The 21227-nt window shown below is 36.3% G+C and overlaps 1 protein-coding gene across 1 annotated transcript in view; it reads right to left on the bottom strand.

Annotated features, from left to right (window-relative positions):
* The window catches only part of PCDH15 (protocadherin related 15), a 1264171-nt gene that overhangs the window by 434114 nt on the left and 808830 nt on the right, over positions 1 to 21227 (bottom strand). Inside the window, exons 8-9 of the mRNA XM_043926323.1 lie at positions 14220 to 14339; positions 2672 to 2782 (exon numbers count right to left, since the gene is read on the bottom strand). Of these exons, the coding sequence (XP_043782258.1) occupies positions 2672 to 2782; positions 14220 to 14339 (231 nt within the window). The remainder of the gene's footprint in view (positions 1 to 2671; positions 2783 to 14219; positions 14340 to 21227) is intronic.

The following is a 21227-nucleotide window of genomic DNA, read 5'->3' as shown; positions in this document are numbered from 1 at the left end:
AAGAAACCTCACAACTACATGAAATTTGAATGATTCCTTTTGCAAATCAATCAAATTTTTGTACTTTAAGCAAAGCCAGGCCAATGCTGAGTAATGTTTAGTAATTTATCATTAGATTTCTAGCCTCTTAGAAACCATCTATTTTGAAATCCAAATTGATGGCTCATATTTCAATTCTCCTTATGACTCTAAGAGAATATGTAGGGTTTTAATGGACACAGTTTACATTGCACATTAGTTAACATCAATACAATAATAAAAAAGACTATAAAAGAATAATTTTAAATACATAAATATCATTATTCTACATAAATATAAGAATATAAATTGTTTACATATAGAGAGATAGATCTATGATGTTTTAGTTTTAGTTGCAAAGTCATGTTCAACTCTGACTCTTTTGCAACCCCATGGACTATAGCCCACCAGGTCCCTCTGTCCATGGGATTGCCCAGGCAAGAATACTGGAGTGGGTAGCCATTTCCTTCTCCAGGAGATCTTCCCAACCCAGGGATCAAACCCATGTCTCCTGCATTTCTTTACCACTGAGTCACTAGGAAAGCAGAATTAGGATTTGAATTTGGACAATGTGGTTCTGAAGTTTATGGTTTCACCACTATACTACACTCCTTGCCTCTCATGAGAATCCTGAAATTAGCTATCAATTCTATGGCAAAAAACAAACAAAAAAAACTTAAGTACAGTTGAATAAATCATAACATACCTAAATTTTGATATATTATATATTTTTGAAAGGATATAATCTGAAAACACAAAAAATCATATAATTTCCTGTGTTTAGTATTCACATTTTGTATTGCATAATTTAAATTTATATAAACAGTGCTGTTACAGATAAAGGGCTTCCCTGGTGGCTCAGATGGTAAAGAATTTGCCTGCAATGTGGGAGACCTGGGTTCGATCCTTGGGTCAGAGAGATCCTTTGAGAAAGGAAATGTCAACCCACTCCAGTATTCTTGCCTGGAGAATTCGTATGGACAGAGGAGCCTGCTAAGGGATGCATTGACAGAACTAAGTGACTAACACTTTCACTTTCATTACAGATAAAATCAAAACTTCATTCAACTTCTCACCAATTCCATTCCTTCCTTTCAAGGTTCCATGTATATCCTGTTATTTCATAAGTTTATCCTTGAAATGCCAAAAATTTCTCAGTCTTTCCCAGTTATGGGTAGTCTAGCAAATTGGATTCAAATTGTCCCAGATGTCTTCATAAATAGTTTAAAGTAGACAGCAAGTCAGATGATTTATTTTATTTTATATTTCTTTTAAAAACTCATTTTAAATAACACAATAACAATTAGCTTTCAAATATATTCCTTAGCAATCTGACTTTTCTATAAACTTTAGTAGAGATTTTGAGTCAGAAAAGAAAATCGTATCTTTTCTTCACATTTTCCTTTACATAGAAAAAAAAAAAAAAGTTTCAATGTTTTTGAGGAATTCTGAGGGGTTCTCTTTAATAGATTTTACTTTTTCCTATATCTGCAGTTTTTACTCTATTCTCTGCTACTGAGCCCTAAGACAAACCACACTGAATTGGAAAACAAAGCAAAACAAAGCAAAACATTTTGAATGAAAGTCTAGAAAACTGTCATCAAGAACTAGATCTCTAACTATAACTACCACCGCAAGTATTCTACACACACACAAACACACACATTTATGTTCTTTCTACTGAAATATCTCTAAAAAAGAGAAAACATGGCCGCTTAGTGACACTTGGTTGCATATAAGCTTGTTAAGAACAACGGGTGGAGGATATGTTTCCTTTTCTTTCTTTGCTAAAACACTGTTGGAAAAACAACCAAGTTTCAAGGAAGGATAGATTTTAGGGACAGAAGGAATCTGAGTCTTTGGTGATATACTTGGACTGTCAAATCAACCCTTGAATGACATAATTTTAAGAATTTTATTAAAATAATGATGATGATAATGATAATAACATTATACAAGAACCGCTCTTCAGGTTTTGTTATTGCTGCCCACATATGAAGATCATGTTCATAGTAACTTATACATCATGAGCAACTAGTAATAAAAGATAAATGATTCAATAAGTGATTCAATAAATGATTCAACAGTTCTCTACTTTTAGTGTCCTTTGAAGTTCCCTGGGGAGCTAATAAAAATGCAAGTTTTCCACTTCTACCTTCTGAAATTTTTATTCAGAGGGTCTGAGGTTGGGTCTAGGAATCTGCAGTTTTAATGCGCTCCCAAGGTGATTCTGGAGAAGGAAGTGGAAACCCACACGATTATTCTTGCCTGGAGAATTCCACGAACAGAGGACCCTGGTGGCTAAAGTCCATGGGGTCACAAAAAAGAGCCAGACACGACTGAGTGACTAACACTAAAGGTGATTCTGCTGCAGTTGTTCAGTCAATCATGCTTTGAGAAATACTTCAGTATGAGCTAAAAACAAATCATTGAAGTGTTTGAGTGAGTCCAAGACTGAAGAATACAGTAAGTGGGAATAATCTTCCCATTCTATTCCACTCCAGACCTCATCCAGAAGAATATAATATACAAATTACACTGAGGGTGGGGCTATCTTGTTGAGTCTGTAAATTTATAGTGAGCACATACATTCTAGGTGAGTTCTGTATTTAATCAATTCAGAGGAGAGAAATAAGAGAAATTGATAACTCACATTAGCTTGGATGATGACAAAGTAGCGAGTCTTATCTTCATAGTTGAGCCTCTTCCTTAACACTACATTTCCAGTCAACATGAGTGGAATTTCAAAAGTGTCGTTGGAAGTCTGCAAATAAGATACACATCTGAGATCATTTGAACCTAAGATAGATTAGAGAATCTGATATTTCAGCTTAGTCCCCTTGAAAGTTATAGACAACATGTTTATCATCTAAAAACAGAATGTGAATGTCAGCTTCAGGTTTAATGTTCTTATTTCTGAAAACTTGTCATTCTAATCAGTAGGCCTTACTTTGATAATGATATCTAGGAACCTTACTTCTTGTGATAGAGTTACATATTATTAGAGTTACACATAAACAGCCCTGGGATATATCTAAATCTAAGCCCAGATGTCTGAAGATCTTTCCTATTACCATATTATCTTTTCACAATATTTTAATCACCAAAGAGTTCAGTTATTACAATTTATGATTTATCATAATATCCCTTTATGACATTGGGGTCCATCCTATATTCTCACATTTTCAAGTCTTGTATTAAAGATATATAACTATTAACTTGAAACATTGTGTTTTTGTGGAAAAGAATGTGGTATAGGTTGTTTTTGTTTGTTTTTCCAAGCCTCATATCTGCTGCCCTTACCCTAGTAGGGTAACATGTTACCTTTCTTGGTAACATGTTACCCTTCTTGGTAACATGTTACCCTTCTTGGTAACATGTTACCCTTCTTGGTAACATGCAGTTCATAAGGGCAATCTCCAAAATGCCTCCAACCAGTGCTGCTCTGGTACTAGCAAGCCTCACTGTAAGACAATACAGTCATTCTTCAAGAAGATATAATTTATAAGACCTGTCTCTTATCCTTAAAGAGATTTTACATCACTTTTGTGTTTTAGTGCCATTTTGAAGACTGATAAAATAGTCTATCATTTATGACAACAAATCAGTTTTACTTTTAGCACTGGAACTTATTTGGTTGACTGTTTTCTGTACTGGTAGGTGGGTGTGAGATTGTGGATACCAGATGAAATACTCAGATACATATTTCAGAAAAAGGAGTGGTGGGAGGAGGCGGGACAAGCAGGAGGAAGAAAGTATAAGAAAGGAAGGAAGGAAAGAAAGAGAGAGAAAGAAAGTATATGCATGTGTGTGGGGGGAGGGAGGTGTTGGTGTGTCTGTGTGTCTTTACATCCTCAGCTGACACAAGGGGAGTTACTTAGGAACTGAAATTTAATGTGAGAACAGTTGACTCAAATCTAATCTCCCATCTCAAGTTTATTCAGGGGAATGTAGGCAAATTATCCTTCAATATCTAGAGTCATGCTCTCTCCCTCTCCATCTTTACCTCCCTCCCTCCCTGACTTCCTCTCTTTCTGGTACATATACACACTCAGCACTCAATTAATACATATTTTTTAATGATTTACTCTTGTGCTCATGTGATTGACTTTGCAAGTCTTCTTGGATACAGTCATTTAAAGAAGTAACACTTTAAAATACAAATATAAAAAAAATGTACCAAGTAGGATATTCACAACTAAAAACAGACATTTGACATTTTCCCTACACTTTTGCCTATTTAAACATTGTGTGTGTGTGCTCAGTTGTGTCTGACTTTTGCCACCCCATGACTGTAGGACAGCAGGCTCCTCTGTACATGGAATTTTCCAGGCAAGAATATTGGAGTGGGTAGTCATTTCCTACTCCAGAGGATCTTCCCAACCTAGGAAGCAAACTCACATCTCTTGCATCCTGCATTGGCAGGTGGATTCTTTACCACTGTGCCACCTGGGAAGCCCTGTAGGACTCTAAACTAAGCCAGGGAGTGTAAAAATGGTTTAATCTAAATATCTAATTTAGTTATAGGGGACACTTCAGTTAATAATTGCCATATACACTCTAAAACACAACTCAATATGCTGTTACAAGGCTATCAACTGTCTAAGACAATTACTACAGAGCCATGTATCAATTTTTAGTATAGTTATGAAATATGTGGTGGGTTTCTTACCAAAAAGCCACCTCATTCTTGATGTCAGAACTTCATGAGTTCAGGTAACTGGTAGCTTTGTGCTTTAGGGGAGGCAATGCCTCTAAGCAGGGATTTCCAGGTGGCTCAGTGGTAAAGAATCCACCTGTCAATGCAGGAGACACGGGTTGGATCCCTGGGTCAGGAAGATTGCCTGGAGAAGGAAAGGCAATCCACTCCAGTATTCTTGCCTGGGAAATCTCATGGACAGAGGAGCCTGGTGGGCTACAGTCCATGGGGTTGCAAAGAGTCGGACAGGACTGAGTGACTGAGCACAGAGACATATGCCCCTAAGTAGAGTGAGTTTTGACAAATCTACTCCAACCATGGAAATTCCACACCTTGCCAGTGACTGTTTTGGAAATGTACATGAGATCTAATTCTAGATAATCTGAAGAACTTTTCTTAATTGTAAAGAGAGAGAGAGAGACAGACAGGGGAATTTTTTTCCCCTTTTTCTGCTTCTAGATGCTTCTATAAGGATATAAAACCTGGAAATGTCAGCATTTTGGAACTCCTAATACAGTTAATCTAGAAGTAAACAAAATGCTGAAAATGGAAGAGCAGAAAATAGAAAAAAGTCATTTCTGTGATATCTCTGAGTTGCTTAACAAATCCTGATGCCACCCCTTCTCTGAACAACCTGTTATGAGAGATAATCCATGACTTTGTTGGCAAAGTCACTTTAAATTGTTTTCTATTATTTGCAGCTGAAAGCACTTTGATACATGATTATTTCCTATCTATGTGTCCTCATCTTGTAGTCCCCTCTCTTTTCCATTTGTGCCACGACTCTTTACAGGTGACATTTGCTTTTAATTTTCTCCTGCCTAAACATCCTATCCCTCATTTCTCTGAGTTATAAATTCTATAAATCCTCCTCAGTAAAATCTTCTTTGTCATCCAATTTAGGATTAAGACTTTGATCTTATGATATATTGTTTTTTCCAAACAACATTTGTTATTTGTGTATTTTCTGTTTTCCTTTACAGATTTCTCAAGGATCGCAGTCTATGATCTGGAGATACTTACCTTGATGTTTCCAGTCAAGTAACATAATGGATGTTTGTGACTCTGTTTTAGTTGACAATCGTTATTTGTAGAATTATTATTAACATTACAGTTAGTAATTAGGGATTTTATTGCTAATTAGGGATTGGTGTTATTGTTCTGAAGAGCACTTTTTGGATGGAACATCCATCTTCACTGCAGCATGCAAAATCTTCTCAGTTGTGGTACATGGGCTCTAGTTCTCTGACCAGGGATCAAACTTGGGCCCCCTCCATTGGGAGTGTGAGTCTTAGTCACTGGGCCACCAGGGAAGTTCTTATGCTCCTATAGCACACTTTTGATTAAACCTAATTCTTATTTTCTAAATCACTCTTTTATAGATATCTGAGATTTTCCATGTGCTAGGAGTTCCATCAATACTTATGTTCCAAGAAACATAAGGAGACCATCGGCTTTAAGATCAATGATGTTTATAAATTATTGCATATGAAAAGCCTTTGTGTTAAAATTAGCTAACATATTAATAAGCAATTATTTATGAAGTGTACATTCTGTCTTGAAAAAATAGAATAATAATCATGAGAAAAAGCAGAAGCAAAATATAGGTAAATGCTTGGGATGCTCTTTATTTTTCCTCTAACAAAAAGAATATTGGAAGCAAAAAAAAAGAATAATATTGGATTAGATCAACTCAAATAAATGCCCTGCTCTAATGACATTTCTAGAGTTCTACCTAAGGAGGAAAAAAAAGAGCAAGATTTAGTAAGAAAATATAGTTGCTTTTTTTTTTTAATTGCTATATGATAAGGCAATGTGACAATGTTTTTCAAAGTTTAGAGTATATAAGGGTCGTAGAAATGTATCACTTAGATTCAGATTCCAAGCATCTATTCTTCCAAATTCCAGAATTCTCAAACATTCTGTATTTCTAACAAAATCTTGGATAATTCTCAAGTAGAAGGTTTAGATTTTATTTTGAAAACAATAAAATAGAAGATAAAAAGGATCAAGTTAAGTATATATGAGTTTTGGCATTTAATTGTAAACTCAACTCAATAGTGAGCTCTTGTAATACATTTTTAAAATATTTATTTATTTGACCACCTGAGGTCTTTGTTGAGGTATGTAAAATCATTTTAGTTGTAGCACATGGGCTCTAGTTCTCTGATCAGGAATCAAACTTGGGCCCCTTGCATTGGGAATGTGTCTTAGGCACTGGACCACCAGGGAAGTCCCTAAGCTCCTACAACACATTTTTAAGACAGACAATTCTTTCATTTTTCTTTATATTGGAGTTAGTTATGTTAAATTGGGATGGACTTTTAAATATACTTTGAGTGAAGACTGTCAAAGGTAATAACATGTTGAGCATTTAATGTTTCACATTTTTAATAATTATTAACACTGGTTTAGTCCTGATTCAATCTATTCCTATAATAATAAATAATATTATTTATTATTACTTAAAGTTTTTCTTTGTGTTAAATTTTGAACCCAGGTCTTTTCACTGAGTCTGTGACATTTTAAATTTACAACATATATGTACTTTTGAAGTCAAACAGACACTTCTAAATACAATTTCATAGGAAATTGGTTAGAACAAGGTGAAACAAACGACGTTATACTGTTTCTTGTATCTCTAAATATGCATATGCATATTTGTGTGTGTTTCTGTAGCAGGTAGGAATGAGTTTGTAGGAAACAGAGAAACAATGATTAGAGTGCTGGTATTTTACTAGGAGCAAATCAGTGTTGCTGTACTTCCCAATGAAACATACTTGTGCCTTGTTCCTGTCATTAGATCACCAGGAAATAGGATTCTATAACGTCTCAATAACTCTGATATAGATATATGTGTGTGTGAGCAGGCATACCAATAGTAACTCAGTCTTAGACTTTTGTCAAAGAACTGTTTGAGTTGGGAGGGGAAGAAAAGTCTATACCCTCCTTCCCTCTACCATTCGTTTTCCTCTCCTTTCATCCTTAGCGATTTGTTTCATCAACAAAGGAGAGGCGTGTAGGAGCCCTGCTGCTGCCGCTGCTAAGTCGCTTCAGTCGTGTCTGACTCTGTGCAACCCCATAGACGGCAGCCCACCAGGCTCCCCCGGCCCTGGGATCCTCCAGGCAAGAACACTGGAGAGGGTTGCCATTTCCTTCTCCAAGGCATGAAAGTGAAAACTGAAAGTGAAGTCGCTCGGTTGTGTCCGACTCTTAGCGACCCCATGGACTGCAGCCCAGCAGGCTCCTCCGTCCATGGGATTTCCCAGGCAAGAGTACTGGAGTGGGTCGCCAGCGCCTTCTCTGGTGTAGGAGCACAGTCATATCCTTTTCCTTAAGCCACATACATTTTTTGGAAGTAAGTCCCTGACCCACTTTCTGTTAATTTTGGACACTACTCTGTAAAGCACAAACTAGCACAGGTTTCCTTGGGTGATGAGGATGTAAATGCTGACCTCTACCTGCCTAGTGCTTTCCAATAGGGATTCCAATGATGACGAAGCTTCTTAATATCCACAGGCCCCAAGCATCTGGTCTCCATTAGGAAAGGTTCACTCACAACTTCCTGGCAGTTTAGTATCTCAGTAACTGCCAGACAAGTGGCAATTCTCCATTGAGTAAATGGGCATATATGGCAGTTTAAATTATTTTATCACTGCTGGAAGGATGAGAAAAAGTGTAGGAGGCATATATAATGCCCACCCTCGACACACATTATCACATTGACTTAAGCAAAGAAGGAGACAGAATGTTGACTCTATCAATTCCATGTTTCTCCAGAGTGCACTCCATTCCCCTACGACCCTCTTTATTAACCTGTGGGAAGCTGAATAAATACCAATAGAGATAAAATAACACCTCTCCCCTAGCCATTTAAGGAGGTGTTGAGCTCCAGAGACATAGATGATCTGGAAACAGAAAATGACATACTTTGCATTATCTGTTCTCAGCTTAGAACTCTGGTCATCCATCATTTTTTAATAATCAGCAAAGATTCTGTTTGGCTTCTCAAATTCATGCTACATTTACAAATATTGTTTTTTATATTCTTCATTCAACTGTAAGGACTAGAAATTCAATTTGAAAGCAGAGAGATTTGGTTTTGAGACCTGCACACACAGAGACACACACACACACGTACATATATATTTTCTGGTGATCTAATGACAGGACCAAGGCACAAATAAGTTTCACTGGGAATTGAACACCAATTTGCTCCTAGTAAAATACCAGCACTCTGATGATTGTTTCTCTGTTTCCTACAAACTCATTCCTCCCTGCTATAGAAACACACACAAATATCCATACGCATAGTTAGTGATACAGGAAAAATTACAATATACTGTATTTCCTTGTCTTAGGAAATTGAATTTAGAGGTTTCTAACTTCAAAAGCACATATATATTATAAATTTAAAATGTCACAGACTCACAGTGAAAAGACCTGGGTTCAAAGCTTAACACAAGATTTTAAGCAATAACCTAGTTAAACATGAATGTTCATTATTAAAAAAAATTAACATGACTATGGGGCCATGAGACTATCTAGTATAATATATTCCATAAAAAAAAGTATCAAAGTGTAAGGTAATATTTTTAGTAAACTATCTAAAAGTAAGCAATATTGCTTTTGCTTTACCCAGATATTTTAGTAATATCTGAAATTTGGACTTTGACCTATATGCAAAACTACTTCAAGATAATGATTTGCTAAACATCTTTTGCATTTAAAATGTGATTTTATCTTCCTGATTCCGGAAATTCAAAAGAATTACACCCCTTTACATTACAGAATAAATAATGGCTTTTTTTTTTTCCCTATTCAGTTCCTTCAAAATTTAAAGAGAATCAAGCATATTACAAAAGAAGGACAATCTACTGAGGAGGAAATAATGAAAGATGTTATAACCCTCTTAAAGACCACTCTGCTACCTCCAAGAAAGAAGTAGCCCAAGCATTTTACTTAAATGTCCTAAGTGTTTTTCTGAGTGTCAGTGGGATTTAATAAAAATGCTGTGCTGCTTTCAGTCCACTGGACACTGCCGTAAGGGATATGTCATCAGATCTCTCCTTACTACTTTTGGGAAAAGCATTTGAAATGCAGAATAAAGGCTGCTTAAGTCTGGCATAAAATAATAAAAGATCAAGATAAGAAAAGTGATATGATAATCTATTGTATGAACAGTCTTATCAACCTGTTAATAATAAGATTTATCAATAAACTATCAGAATGATACCTAACATAATTGCATTTTTCCAAGTAAGATAAACTTTCTAAAATTAAAAATTCCATAGAACATTTGAAGACAAATTCTTCTTTTTTTTTCTGAATTTTTCTTTTCACTTTTAAAAATACAATTAGTTCAGTAAGGTATCACTTCACATCACTCAGAATAGTCATCATCAAAAAATCTACAAACAGTAAGTGCTGGAGAGAGTATGGGAAAAAAGGAACCCTCCTACACTGTTGGGAATGTAAATTGGTGCAGGCGCTATGGAGAACAGTATGGAGGCTCCTTAAAAAACTGAGATAAATATGATTCAGCAATCCCACTCCTGGACATATATATGGAGAAAACCATACTTTGAAAAGATACATGCACCCCAATATTCATTGCAGCACTATTTACAACAGCCAGGACATGGAAGCAACCTAAATGTCCATCAGCAGAGGAATGGATAAAGATATGGTACCTATATACAATGGAATATTATTCAGCTATAAAAAGGAACCAAACTGTGTCATTTGCAGAGACATGGATCGACCTATAGACTGTTATATAGTGTGAAGTAAGTCATAAAGAGAAAAGCAAATAATGTGTATTAATGCATATATGTGGAATCTATAAAAATGGTATGTGCTGTGCTTAGTCATGTCTGACTCTTTGCAACCCCATGGATTGTAGCTTGCCAGGCTCCTATGTCCATGGAGATTCTCCAGGCAAGAATAATGGAGTGAGTTGCCATGCTCTTCTCCAGGGGATCTTCCAACCCAGGGATCAAACCCAGAGTTCGAACCCAGGTCTCCCACATTGCAGGCAGATTGTTTACCATCTGAGCCACCATGGAAGCCCAAGAATACTGGAGTGGGTAGTGTATCCCTTCTCCAGAGGATCTTCCCCAGCCAGCTGAGCTACCAGGGAAGCCCAGAAAATGGTATAGATGATCCTATTTACAAAGCAGAAATAGAAATATAGACGGAGAGAACAAACATATGGATACCAAGAGGGGTGGAATGAATTAAGAGATTGGGGTTGATGTAAATACTAAGTATTAAATGCATAACTAATGAGGAACCTACTCTACAGCAAAGTGAACCCCACTTGATGCTCTGTGGTGACCTAATGGGGAAGGAAATCCCAAAGAGAAGGGATGTATGTGTACATACACACTTTGCTATGAAGCACAAACTGACATAGCAGTGTAGAGCAAATATGCAAACAAAAATGCAAAAAAAAAATAATACTTTGCATTACAGTAGAGCAGAAGTTACATTTGTAAATTTCTACAAGGATGACTTGGATAATGTAAATGAGTGACACGATAGAGGTAAAGTGGATATACATATATTGTCTGTATGATAGAAGTTTGTTTATGGGAAAACAATTCAGCTCTAGCTGATTGTTGGCCTATTGGAAATCAGGACCAGGGTTGTCATATATATATATATATATATATTTTTTTTTTTTTTCTTAAGAGAGAAAAGCAAACTAAATTTGAATGTGAAATTGGGCTTCCCTGGTGGCTCAGATGGTAAAGAATATGCCTGCAATGTAGGAGACTCAGGTTCTATCCCTGCATCGGGACTATCCCCTGGAAAAGGGAATGACAACCCACTCCAATATTCTTGCCTAGAGAATCCCATGGACAGAGGAGCCTGAAGGGCTAGAGTCCACAGGGTCACAAAGAGTCGGACACTGCTGAGCAACTAACACCTTCAATTTTAAATAGACTAATTTTAATTATATAAAATTTATTAAAAAATTATATTGTGTTTGCAGAAGCCAGAAGGGTCCACATTTTGAGGTTACATATTTTCCCAGGTGGAACTAGTGTTAAAGAATCTACCTCCAATGCAGGAGACATAACAGACGTGGGTTTGATCCCTGGGTTGGTAAGATCCCCTGGAGAAGAGCATGGCAACCCACTCCAGCAATCTTGCCAGGAGAATCCCTTGGACAGAGGAGCCTGGTGGGCCACAGTCCATTGACTTGCAGAGTCTGACATGACCAAAGTGACTTAGCATGCACACGTTTGTAATACATACAAGTTTGGTTTGATACTAAAAAATAAGCTGGATAATATAATTATGCTCCTAATTATAAGCAGAATTTCTAGAGATTTAATAATTTAATAATATGAATATCATAAGAGAGTGCTCAAGGGATTTTACACAAGAAGAAACTGGTGTTGATCATTAAGTCTCCATGATGATTAAAGTTGGATTCACTCTGTAAGAATGTGATTTGGTTAATGCTTACTCTTTCAACACACACACTCTCAGTTAAGTACTGTCATGACGTCTCAATCTTTTGCCTCATCAATTAACCATGACCAGAGAATTTCTTTCTTTATTCCATAGTAGTGTTAGCTTGCTAAAGTACATTTTTTTATTTTTTGCAATTTGGAAACTGTATGTGACTTATTCTATCTGTAGGTAGTAAAAGTACATGATATTATATTCCATGCTGAGCACACAAATCCTTGAAAAGAGGAAGCATTCAGAAGGAATTATTGCACAGCTAACAAGGAATTTCAGCCTCACAAAAATTCTAAGAGATATCTTCCAAGTAACACATTTTTTTTTCTTCACACTATATCAAACCTTGGATAAGTTTCTTTCTTTTATGCAACATAATAAATATTTCCTTAAAATACATGACCTGACCATCCTCTAATTTGTAGGAGTTTCGTTTTTACAAACTGAGGAGTAAAGATTAGAAAATGACCCTCATAAAATATAAGCTAAAAACATGACACATGCATACAATTGATTACTCTAAAAAATCTAAATAGTAAGAAAATAAATGGTTTAGAAATATTCTATATAGTCAGCTCTATGTTTCTGTCTTTTAAAAAAAATGTTTCTCTTGCCCTCTTCTGTTTCTTTTATCTTTTCCACTCTTCTATGCAACACCTTATATCATTACTGTCCTTTTCTGTCACATTCTCATTATCTCTCCATTTCTTGGCTTCATTGTGTCTGCCTATAAACATGTGGAGGCATAGCTTTTAGGGGAAAAACAAAAATAAAATCCCCCTAAATCTTCCCTTGTCCCTGCTATACTCATGGACTTTTTGTGTTTTGCTTTTGATCTTCAATTTTTTTTTTTTTTTAATTTTAACACGAGTGCTGCAACTATTTTATTAGAGCAAAACAGAGGAAGAGTGGAGCACACACCACTCAGAAAGCAAGTCCTGACTCTCCAGCTTAGAAAGAGCTGTGTGTTAGACGGCATCACTGATTCAACGGACATGAACCTGGGCAAATTCCAGGAGGTAGTGAGGGACAAGCGGGCCTGGGGTGCTGCACTCCACGAGGTTACAAAGAGATGGACATGGCTTGATGACTGAACAACAGAAGCAACAACCAGGCGAGTCACTTCACCTGTGAACCAGTGTTCTCTCCTATACGATAGAAATACTGTTACTAACTGATTAGTGATGGTAAAATGAGAAACTGCATTCATAATTGACGATCAATTTGTGAGGCAGATCTTACTGAGAGTTCTTAGTATCTGTGAGCTCAACAGTTTTTTTTTTTTTTGAGCTTTTATAAGAGATATATAATTTAAAAACAAAGTCATGTTAATGTCACCACTTTTTATATTCCCAATATTAAACATAAAGGAGAAACATTCATTAAACATCACTTAAGTGATTGTAAAACCACTTTGAGGAGCTCTTTGTGTTCTGAGAAGCTGCCTTGGGGAAAAGAGGAAGAGAAAGATAGCAGGCAGAACTTTCAGGTCTAGTGTCAAGAAAACAATTCTTTTTTTGTATTATATATCCTATGTCTTAGAAAGAACTTAGCCTAGAGCACAAAATAGAAGCCCCATTGTTTAAAGCAAAAAAAAAAAAAAAAAGCTATCTTACAGGCTTTGTCCTCTTTTCTGTCTCAGGTTTCACTGGTGGAGAAGGGGTAGAGGTGGTATTAATTTGCAAGTTCCATAAAACATATGCATTACATTGGTAATAACACATGAAGTGATTTATTTAGAATGCTTAGGAGTCAACTAACATAATAGGGATTTAATAAAAATGACTTATTATACCTATGAAGACATTTAAAAACTTTTACTGACAAAACCCATCCAAAACTAGCCTATAAGTATAGCAAAAATATATCGTAAAATGTAATTTGGGATAGTTATTAATAATAGTACAATTACTAACATGGTTCTAGCAACTGAGCAATAGAAAAATATAATAAATATCAGCTTAAATAAATATTAATTTTACTCCTTATAGTGAAGTTACATTGCAAGTAGATATTTACATACTGGATCATCTGGATTATATTGAATAACATATTCTATCTGTCCATTTGGGCCATCATCTATGTCTGTAGCTCCATTGTCTCCTGAAAATCCTGTGAAGATTGTGGTGCCAACTGGAGTGAGCTGGAAAGAATACAAAAGACAAACTGTCAATTCTCATTTGATCAACAGCACACCAGAAATGTTCCAGCACAAAAGACACAATCATTAATCACACAAAGGAAAAAGTAGGCAGCAGCCCACAAACACAGACTCAAAGTGTTTCAAAAGAACGCTTGGAAAGGTTACTCAGGAGTTTCTACAAAGTCTGAAACTTTCCAACATCAGAGTCCTTGCTTTGCATAAAGAAACAGAAGCCCCTGATTCAGTGTGAAGCACATTTGGACCAGTTTACAAAGATTAGAGTCTTAAACTTGTGGAGAAAATGCATCTGTTGTTCCTACTTAAAAACACTTTGATGCATTAGATTATCTATAAGCTAGGATTTAAACTGTATGAAGGAATTATCAACAATCACTTTATTTTAATATTAAAATAAAATCAGAGAGATCAATGAAATCCAGGTTGGGTAATTGCATGCAGGATGCAAATTTGAGGAAGAAAGTTGGAGACTATGGATTCCTTGTCTGTCAGAGCAGAGAGAAAGCTGGGCTTTTCTTTAGTGATTGTAGTGCTGGTTGAGTAGAAAGCCATTGTCTGACAGAATTGGAGAGACAGTAATATCTTTTCATCTTGAATTAATACAACAATAAAACATAATGTGTCATATAAAACCATGATTTCACAGTTGGCATGAGTATCTAGCTTTATTTCTTATTAATCTCCATCAGAGAATCACCGTTGTTTTCTCTTACTTGTAAGCCTTTTCACAGTGTATTCCTACATCCAGAGTCTCCAGTTCTCAAGTTTTAGGTGGAATCCTTCTCATTAGTTATATTTCAGCTTAATTAGGTATCATCTTCTTCTAAAACATTCCTGACATAGCATTTCCCTACTCCGTGTCAGTACATGGCAACTTTTTCATTACCCTTACATTTTACACTTTATCTTCTTAATTATTGCAGTGTCAGTGAATAAATGAACTTAGTCAATAAACACAAGACCTGTGCCTCTACAGAAAATAGACTTTTACATTTTGTTCTGAGATATGTTTTGTTAGCTTTTAAATAGGATTCTTTCATGGAGAAATAGCTTCATAGAGGGAGAGGAAAGAAGCGTCATCTCATTTACTTCCGTTTTCAGGAGGTACAGACCTAGATATCTGTAGGGATCTATCAGGCAATGTCAAGGAGTGAAGCACATCTCATGGGAATGTGGTGACTAAAGAACACATCCTTCTCTAAATGGGTATCTGCTACTCGGCTTCAGGAAATTCTCATAATGGAATATGGAGCCAATGCTATTGGGTTGGTCAAAAAGTTCATTCAGAATTTTCCAATGATGTTGTGGATGTTGTGGAAAAGATGTTGTAGAAAAACCCTAATGAACTTTATGGCCAACCCAATACTATATCTTTTAATATTCCAATTTTATAAGAAATCTCTTGGTTCTAGAGTTGACAATAACTTGTAAAGAATTATATTATGAAATTAATGCCCCCCACATCCCCAGTACATCCAGTGGCACAGTAACCACAGTAGTTTGCAATCTCTGATTTAGAAAAATGATACAATTGCAATTAAAAGTGATTTTAAAACTCTGCTTTGGGGAGCCCATGGTTTGGGGAACTGTAAGTACGAAGTAGTGTATTTACAAAGTCAGTCCTCCTGGCAAGTAGCTTTTAAAGGTAAACTTTGACTTTCTGCAGCTCAAGGAGAACTGAGGATAAAGTGAGAGGAGACAGTTTTATCCACATATATGAACATGGACACACCATTGGAAATAGTTAACTAAAAGGCTTCCAAGCCAACATCTTAATATTTTTAATGTAGTCCCTGTCCCCAAATATGTCACTCTTTTGTAAAAATTCACCCATTCTAATGTAGTTGTGCCTTGATTTCTCTTAAAAAATTCACCCACTCTTAATATATTTAATTATGAAAATTTAAAATTGAATGGCAAAAATTTTCTTCTTGATATCTAATAAAGCAGAATATTTAAAGATCTTTGTTGCCAAAGTAGATAACTGTGCCACAGAGTTGAATTAAAAAATTAACCCCCCTTCCAAAAAAAAACACACAAAAAAGGAAAAAGCCAGAAAACTTGAACAGTAAGTGTCTAAAATTTTTGAAAATAGACTTCTGACCCAACTTTGGAAATGTGATATTTAGTTGTTGACTGCAAATGACTCAAGTAGTATGTCAAATTATTAGTTCAACATTTGCATAGACTAGTGAATTTTACTTCCTGCCATAGTTGCACATTTAGACCAAACATATTAGCATAGATTGTACATTTTCATTACTGGAATAAGTTAACATTCACACACAGACATACACATGTAAAATGTAATGTTAAAATGTATCAGTAATTGAGCTACACATATTTATTCATGATCTACCACTCAGATATGGACCTGTTCAGATATAAGCTAGGGTTTGGAATGTTTAAAGCTAATATAAGAGAAACAGCTAGGAAAAAAAGAGGATAAACATTTTGTTTTAATATGGAAGGTCTGGCAAGAGTCAAAGGGCTCCAATGAAATGGCCTATACTAGATTCAAACAAACAAAAGAGAGTTAAAACATGCAATATGGAGAGAGAGAGATATATATATACATAAAATGAATAAGTATATTATAGAATACAGTAATATATATACATCCCAACAAAAATATGTACATATCTATGTACATACATATATTAACATTATATAAATACACACATATTTCTAAATATTATGTGGGGGGTGAAAATCTTCACATGATAGGTTGTTTGTTAAAATGTATTTCCCTATACATCATTAAACAGAATTTTCAGGGCACATATGCCATACAGATGGTCGTATTCCATGTCCTTTAACACTTCAACAGTTCTCAGAAATATAAATTTGGTTTTCTGACGGGCATTCTATGTGTGAGATGATTATCACCTTGGGCAGCTGCCTGAGGGTGTTACTTGTTTATTTAGTTTGTGTCTTTTTCCACAAATGATTTTATACAACTATTAGGAAAATACAGAAAATGCACAAATGCACATGTAATAATTAAAGAAAATAAAGCAAGAAAATTCAATATTTCATGAAGATGTAACAGAAATGAATGTAAAATGTGAGTAGTTAACTGTTCAATTATCTTGTGAGCCATTGCTCCTTGAACCAACCTAAAAATCAGGAACAATGCTTGAAAAAGAAAATTTTTCTTACTCTTCTCTTGCAATATTCCTCACTGAAGCATTGTATCCATGTTTTATATAAATATAGTTGATTCTCATCACCCATGGTAGTTCTATACCACAAAGCCACCATGAACACTGAATTAACAAATACTTAACCATTGCTTCTAGGGGGATTACAGGGTTATTACATTGCTGAGGGGAATACAGGATTAAGTTTTTGCAAGCCTCTAGTTACAACATTTTTCAACAAATCAATACATAACCTTGTTTTATGTGTGTTTCTATTTAAAAACACTTTATTTAATATGTTTGGTCTGTTCTAGAAAGATGCTCTGTATTGCACTTTCCATTTTATTCACTGAATTACTCAGCTCCAGAATTTATTTGGTTCTTATGATTTCCATCTCTGCTAAATGTTTCATTTTATTCATATCTTGTTTTTCTGATTTCACTGAATTGTGTTTCTGTGTTTTCTTGTAGTTCATTTAGTTTTTTCAAAACCATTATTTTGAATTCTTTATCAGGTAAATTACCAAATTCCATACTTTGGTGTTTGATTACTGTAGGATAATTGTTCTTTTGGGGATGACACGTTCTTTGATTGTTCATGTTCCTTGGAGTTTTGCATTGGCTGCTTTTGCATTTAATGTAGCAGGGCATGCATGTGTGCTAAATCACTTCAGTCACATCTCTGATTCTTTGTAACCCTATGGACTATAGCCCGCCAGGCTCCACTGTCTACAGGATTCCCCAGGCGAGAATACTGGAGTGGGTTGCCCTGCCCTACTCCAGGGGATCTTCCCAACCCAGGGATTGAACCCACATCGCTTGTATGAATATACTTGCCCCACACAGGCTCTCCACACAGGCTCTTCTGTCCAGGGGGTTCTCCAGGCAAGACTACTGGAGTGGGTTGCCATTTCCCTCTCCAGGGAATCTTCCCAACCCAGGGATCAAACCCGGGCCTCCTGCATTGCAGACAGATTCTTTACTGACTGAGCTATGACGGAAGGCCCTGGTCTGGCTGAATTCTTAAGGCTGTCTTATTTTTTTTTTTTTTTTCTGGTTTTAAGAACACACTGGGTAGGCTTCTGGAAACTTTTGTTTGTTTTCCAAAAGGTGGCACTGTAGTTAAACTTGTGGTTTCTCCTTTGCCCACAGTCCCTGGTCTGATTTTCTGAGAACATTCACTATTTATCCAAGTTCATTCTCAGCATCTCACTTGAGAATGTCCATAGAGTAGGGAATTTTACAGGTTTAGCATTTGCAGTGTTGGGGATGACCACAGGCCAAATGAAGAGATCCTTGTATGAGGCTATCCAAGTAGCCTGTAGGCTGACTTCTAACTGAAGTTCTGAGCAAAGTCAGGAGGAACCTCAGTCTTTTAATACCTTTTGATATTCTTATCTGTCTCCTTCCCAATCTCCTCCCTCCCCAGAGTCAGGGAGGTCCTCCTCAATAATCAGGCTGCCACTGTGTCTGACCCAGCTAGGGTTGTCAGGCAGTCACCAACTGTTCTCCTTCCCTTTCTTATACAAGGAGAGCTTCCACCAGGCGAGTTTAGCCTCACACCGTGTTACCTTAGAGGGAGGGGTAACACTGGAAAGGCACTTCTCCCCTTTCTAATTCAATCAAACATTATTATTTGCTCCAAGACAGGGCTGGAATGTCTCCTTGGGAGGACTGGACTTTCACAAAATCTCTCTCATCCACGGGTATCTGCTTAAATCAGCATTACCCAGGTTTCCCCAGGCTATGGCCCTGAGAAGTTAGGGTCAGTTCCTTGCTCAGCAGGCCCAGTGGGTTCTGCTAACTTGAATTCCACACCAAGGTCTGTATACCTATTACCTAACACACAGGCTTCTACTTCCAGGTCTCTTTGCGTACGGTGTTGGATCCCACAACTAATATAAAGGTATTTTTGTTCATAATTGGCTGCTAGGTTTTATTTGTTCAAAGTGAGGACTTAAAGAAGGGACATCTTACAACATCATAATTTGTTGATATCACTATAGGCCAAATTTATACTTAGTGAAGAAATATCTTGCTCATTTTGAAGTACATATTGAGAAGGATGAATCTTGGAAAGCACTTCACAAATCATAATATTGTGCTAAATATACATAATTAGTGATAGAATAATGGCACTGGCACCAATGCCCTTGTACTGATGGGTAACAATAATCTCCTGATATTTTTGTTGTTTTTGTAGTCGCTAAGTTGTATCTGACTCTTTTGCGACCCCCATAGACTGTAACCTGCCAAGCTCCTCTGTCCATAGAATTCTCCAGGTGAGAATACTGGAGTGGGTTGCCATTTCCTTCTCCAGGGGATCTTCCCAACCCAGGGATTGAACCTGTGTCTCCTGAATTAGCAGGTGGATTCTTTACTACTGAGCCACCAGGGAAGCCGCCTGACATTAATACCTACTGAATATTTCTTGAAGTCTCATGTAATATATTTACATGAAAATAGACAATTTAGTAGAAACAAAGTGTTAAAATAAGCAATTGCTGAATATTGAATATCTAAAAATTTTTATACATATTTTAAAATAATACCTTATGATAGACTTTAATGGCTTTAACGATTAAAGAGAAAATGTATAAGGATACAGAAGAATATAGTATTTTTTATAATAAGCACAACTAAAATAATACCACTTGAACTGGGAAATAATTCACACAAATGATGATATTATCAAGTTGGAAACATTCTAAAAAAAAACTCATCCCAAAGGAATGATTTAAAATGCAATTGTAAGATACTACTTTCTTACACTTCATCAGGAATCCACGTGTTTAGTTTCCCACCTCCACTCTCTAAAGAAAGGATGGAATATCAGAAGGGTCATGTAAATTAGATTAGCTGAACTAGAATTCTCTAGACAATGATTGACATGTAATAATGATTTAATGACAGAACACTAACAATGGTAGTAGGTGCTATATTTCAACTCAAAGACAGTCTCAAAACAGAAACATTTTTAGTGGAGCAAGATTATGCATTAGTTTGCATTGGACTAACGCACATTTATTTTTCAGTTACAAATATTGTAATCTGATTTACTATGTACTAGACATCCAATTCAGTTCAGTTCAGTCACTCAGTCACGTCCGACTCTTTGCAACCCCATGGACTGCAGCATGCCAGGCCTCCCTGTCCATCACCAACTCCTGGAGTTTACTCAAACTCATGTCCCTTGAGTCAGTTATGCCATCCAACCATCTCATCCTCTGTCGTTCTCTTCTCTTCGTTCTCTTCTCTTCCTGCCTTCAATCTTTCCCAGCATAAGGGTCTTTTCAAATGAGTCAGTTATTCACATAAGGGGTCCAAAGTATTGGCGTTTCAGCTTCAGCATCAGTCCTTCCAATGAATATTCAGGACTGATTTGCTTTAGAATGGACAGGATGGATCTCCTTTCTGTCCAAGGGACTCTGAAGAGTCTTCCCCAACACCAGAGTTCAAAGGCATCAATTCTTTGGCGCTCAGCTTTCTTTATAGTCCAGTTCTAACATCCATACATGGCTACTGGAAACACCATAGCTTTGACTAGTCAGACCTTTGTTAGCAAAGTAATGTCTCTGCTTTTTAATATGTTGTCTAGGTTGATCATAGCTTTTCTTCCAAGAAGGAAGCATCTTTCAATTTCATGGCTGCAGTCACCATCTGCAGTGATTTTGGAGCCCCCCAAAATAAAGTCTGTCACCGTTTTCATTGTTTCCCCATCTATTTG

Source organism: Cervus elaphus, chromosome 15, assembly GCF_910594005.1.
Source record: "Cervus elaphus chromosome 15, mCerEla1.1, whole genome shotgun sequence".
NCBI lineage: Eukaryota > Metazoa > Chordata > Mammalia > Artiodactyla > Cervidae > Cervus > Cervus elaphus.
The sequence above is the reverse complement of the archived record's forward strand: the minus strand, read 5'-3'. Positions and strand labels throughout refer to the sequence as shown.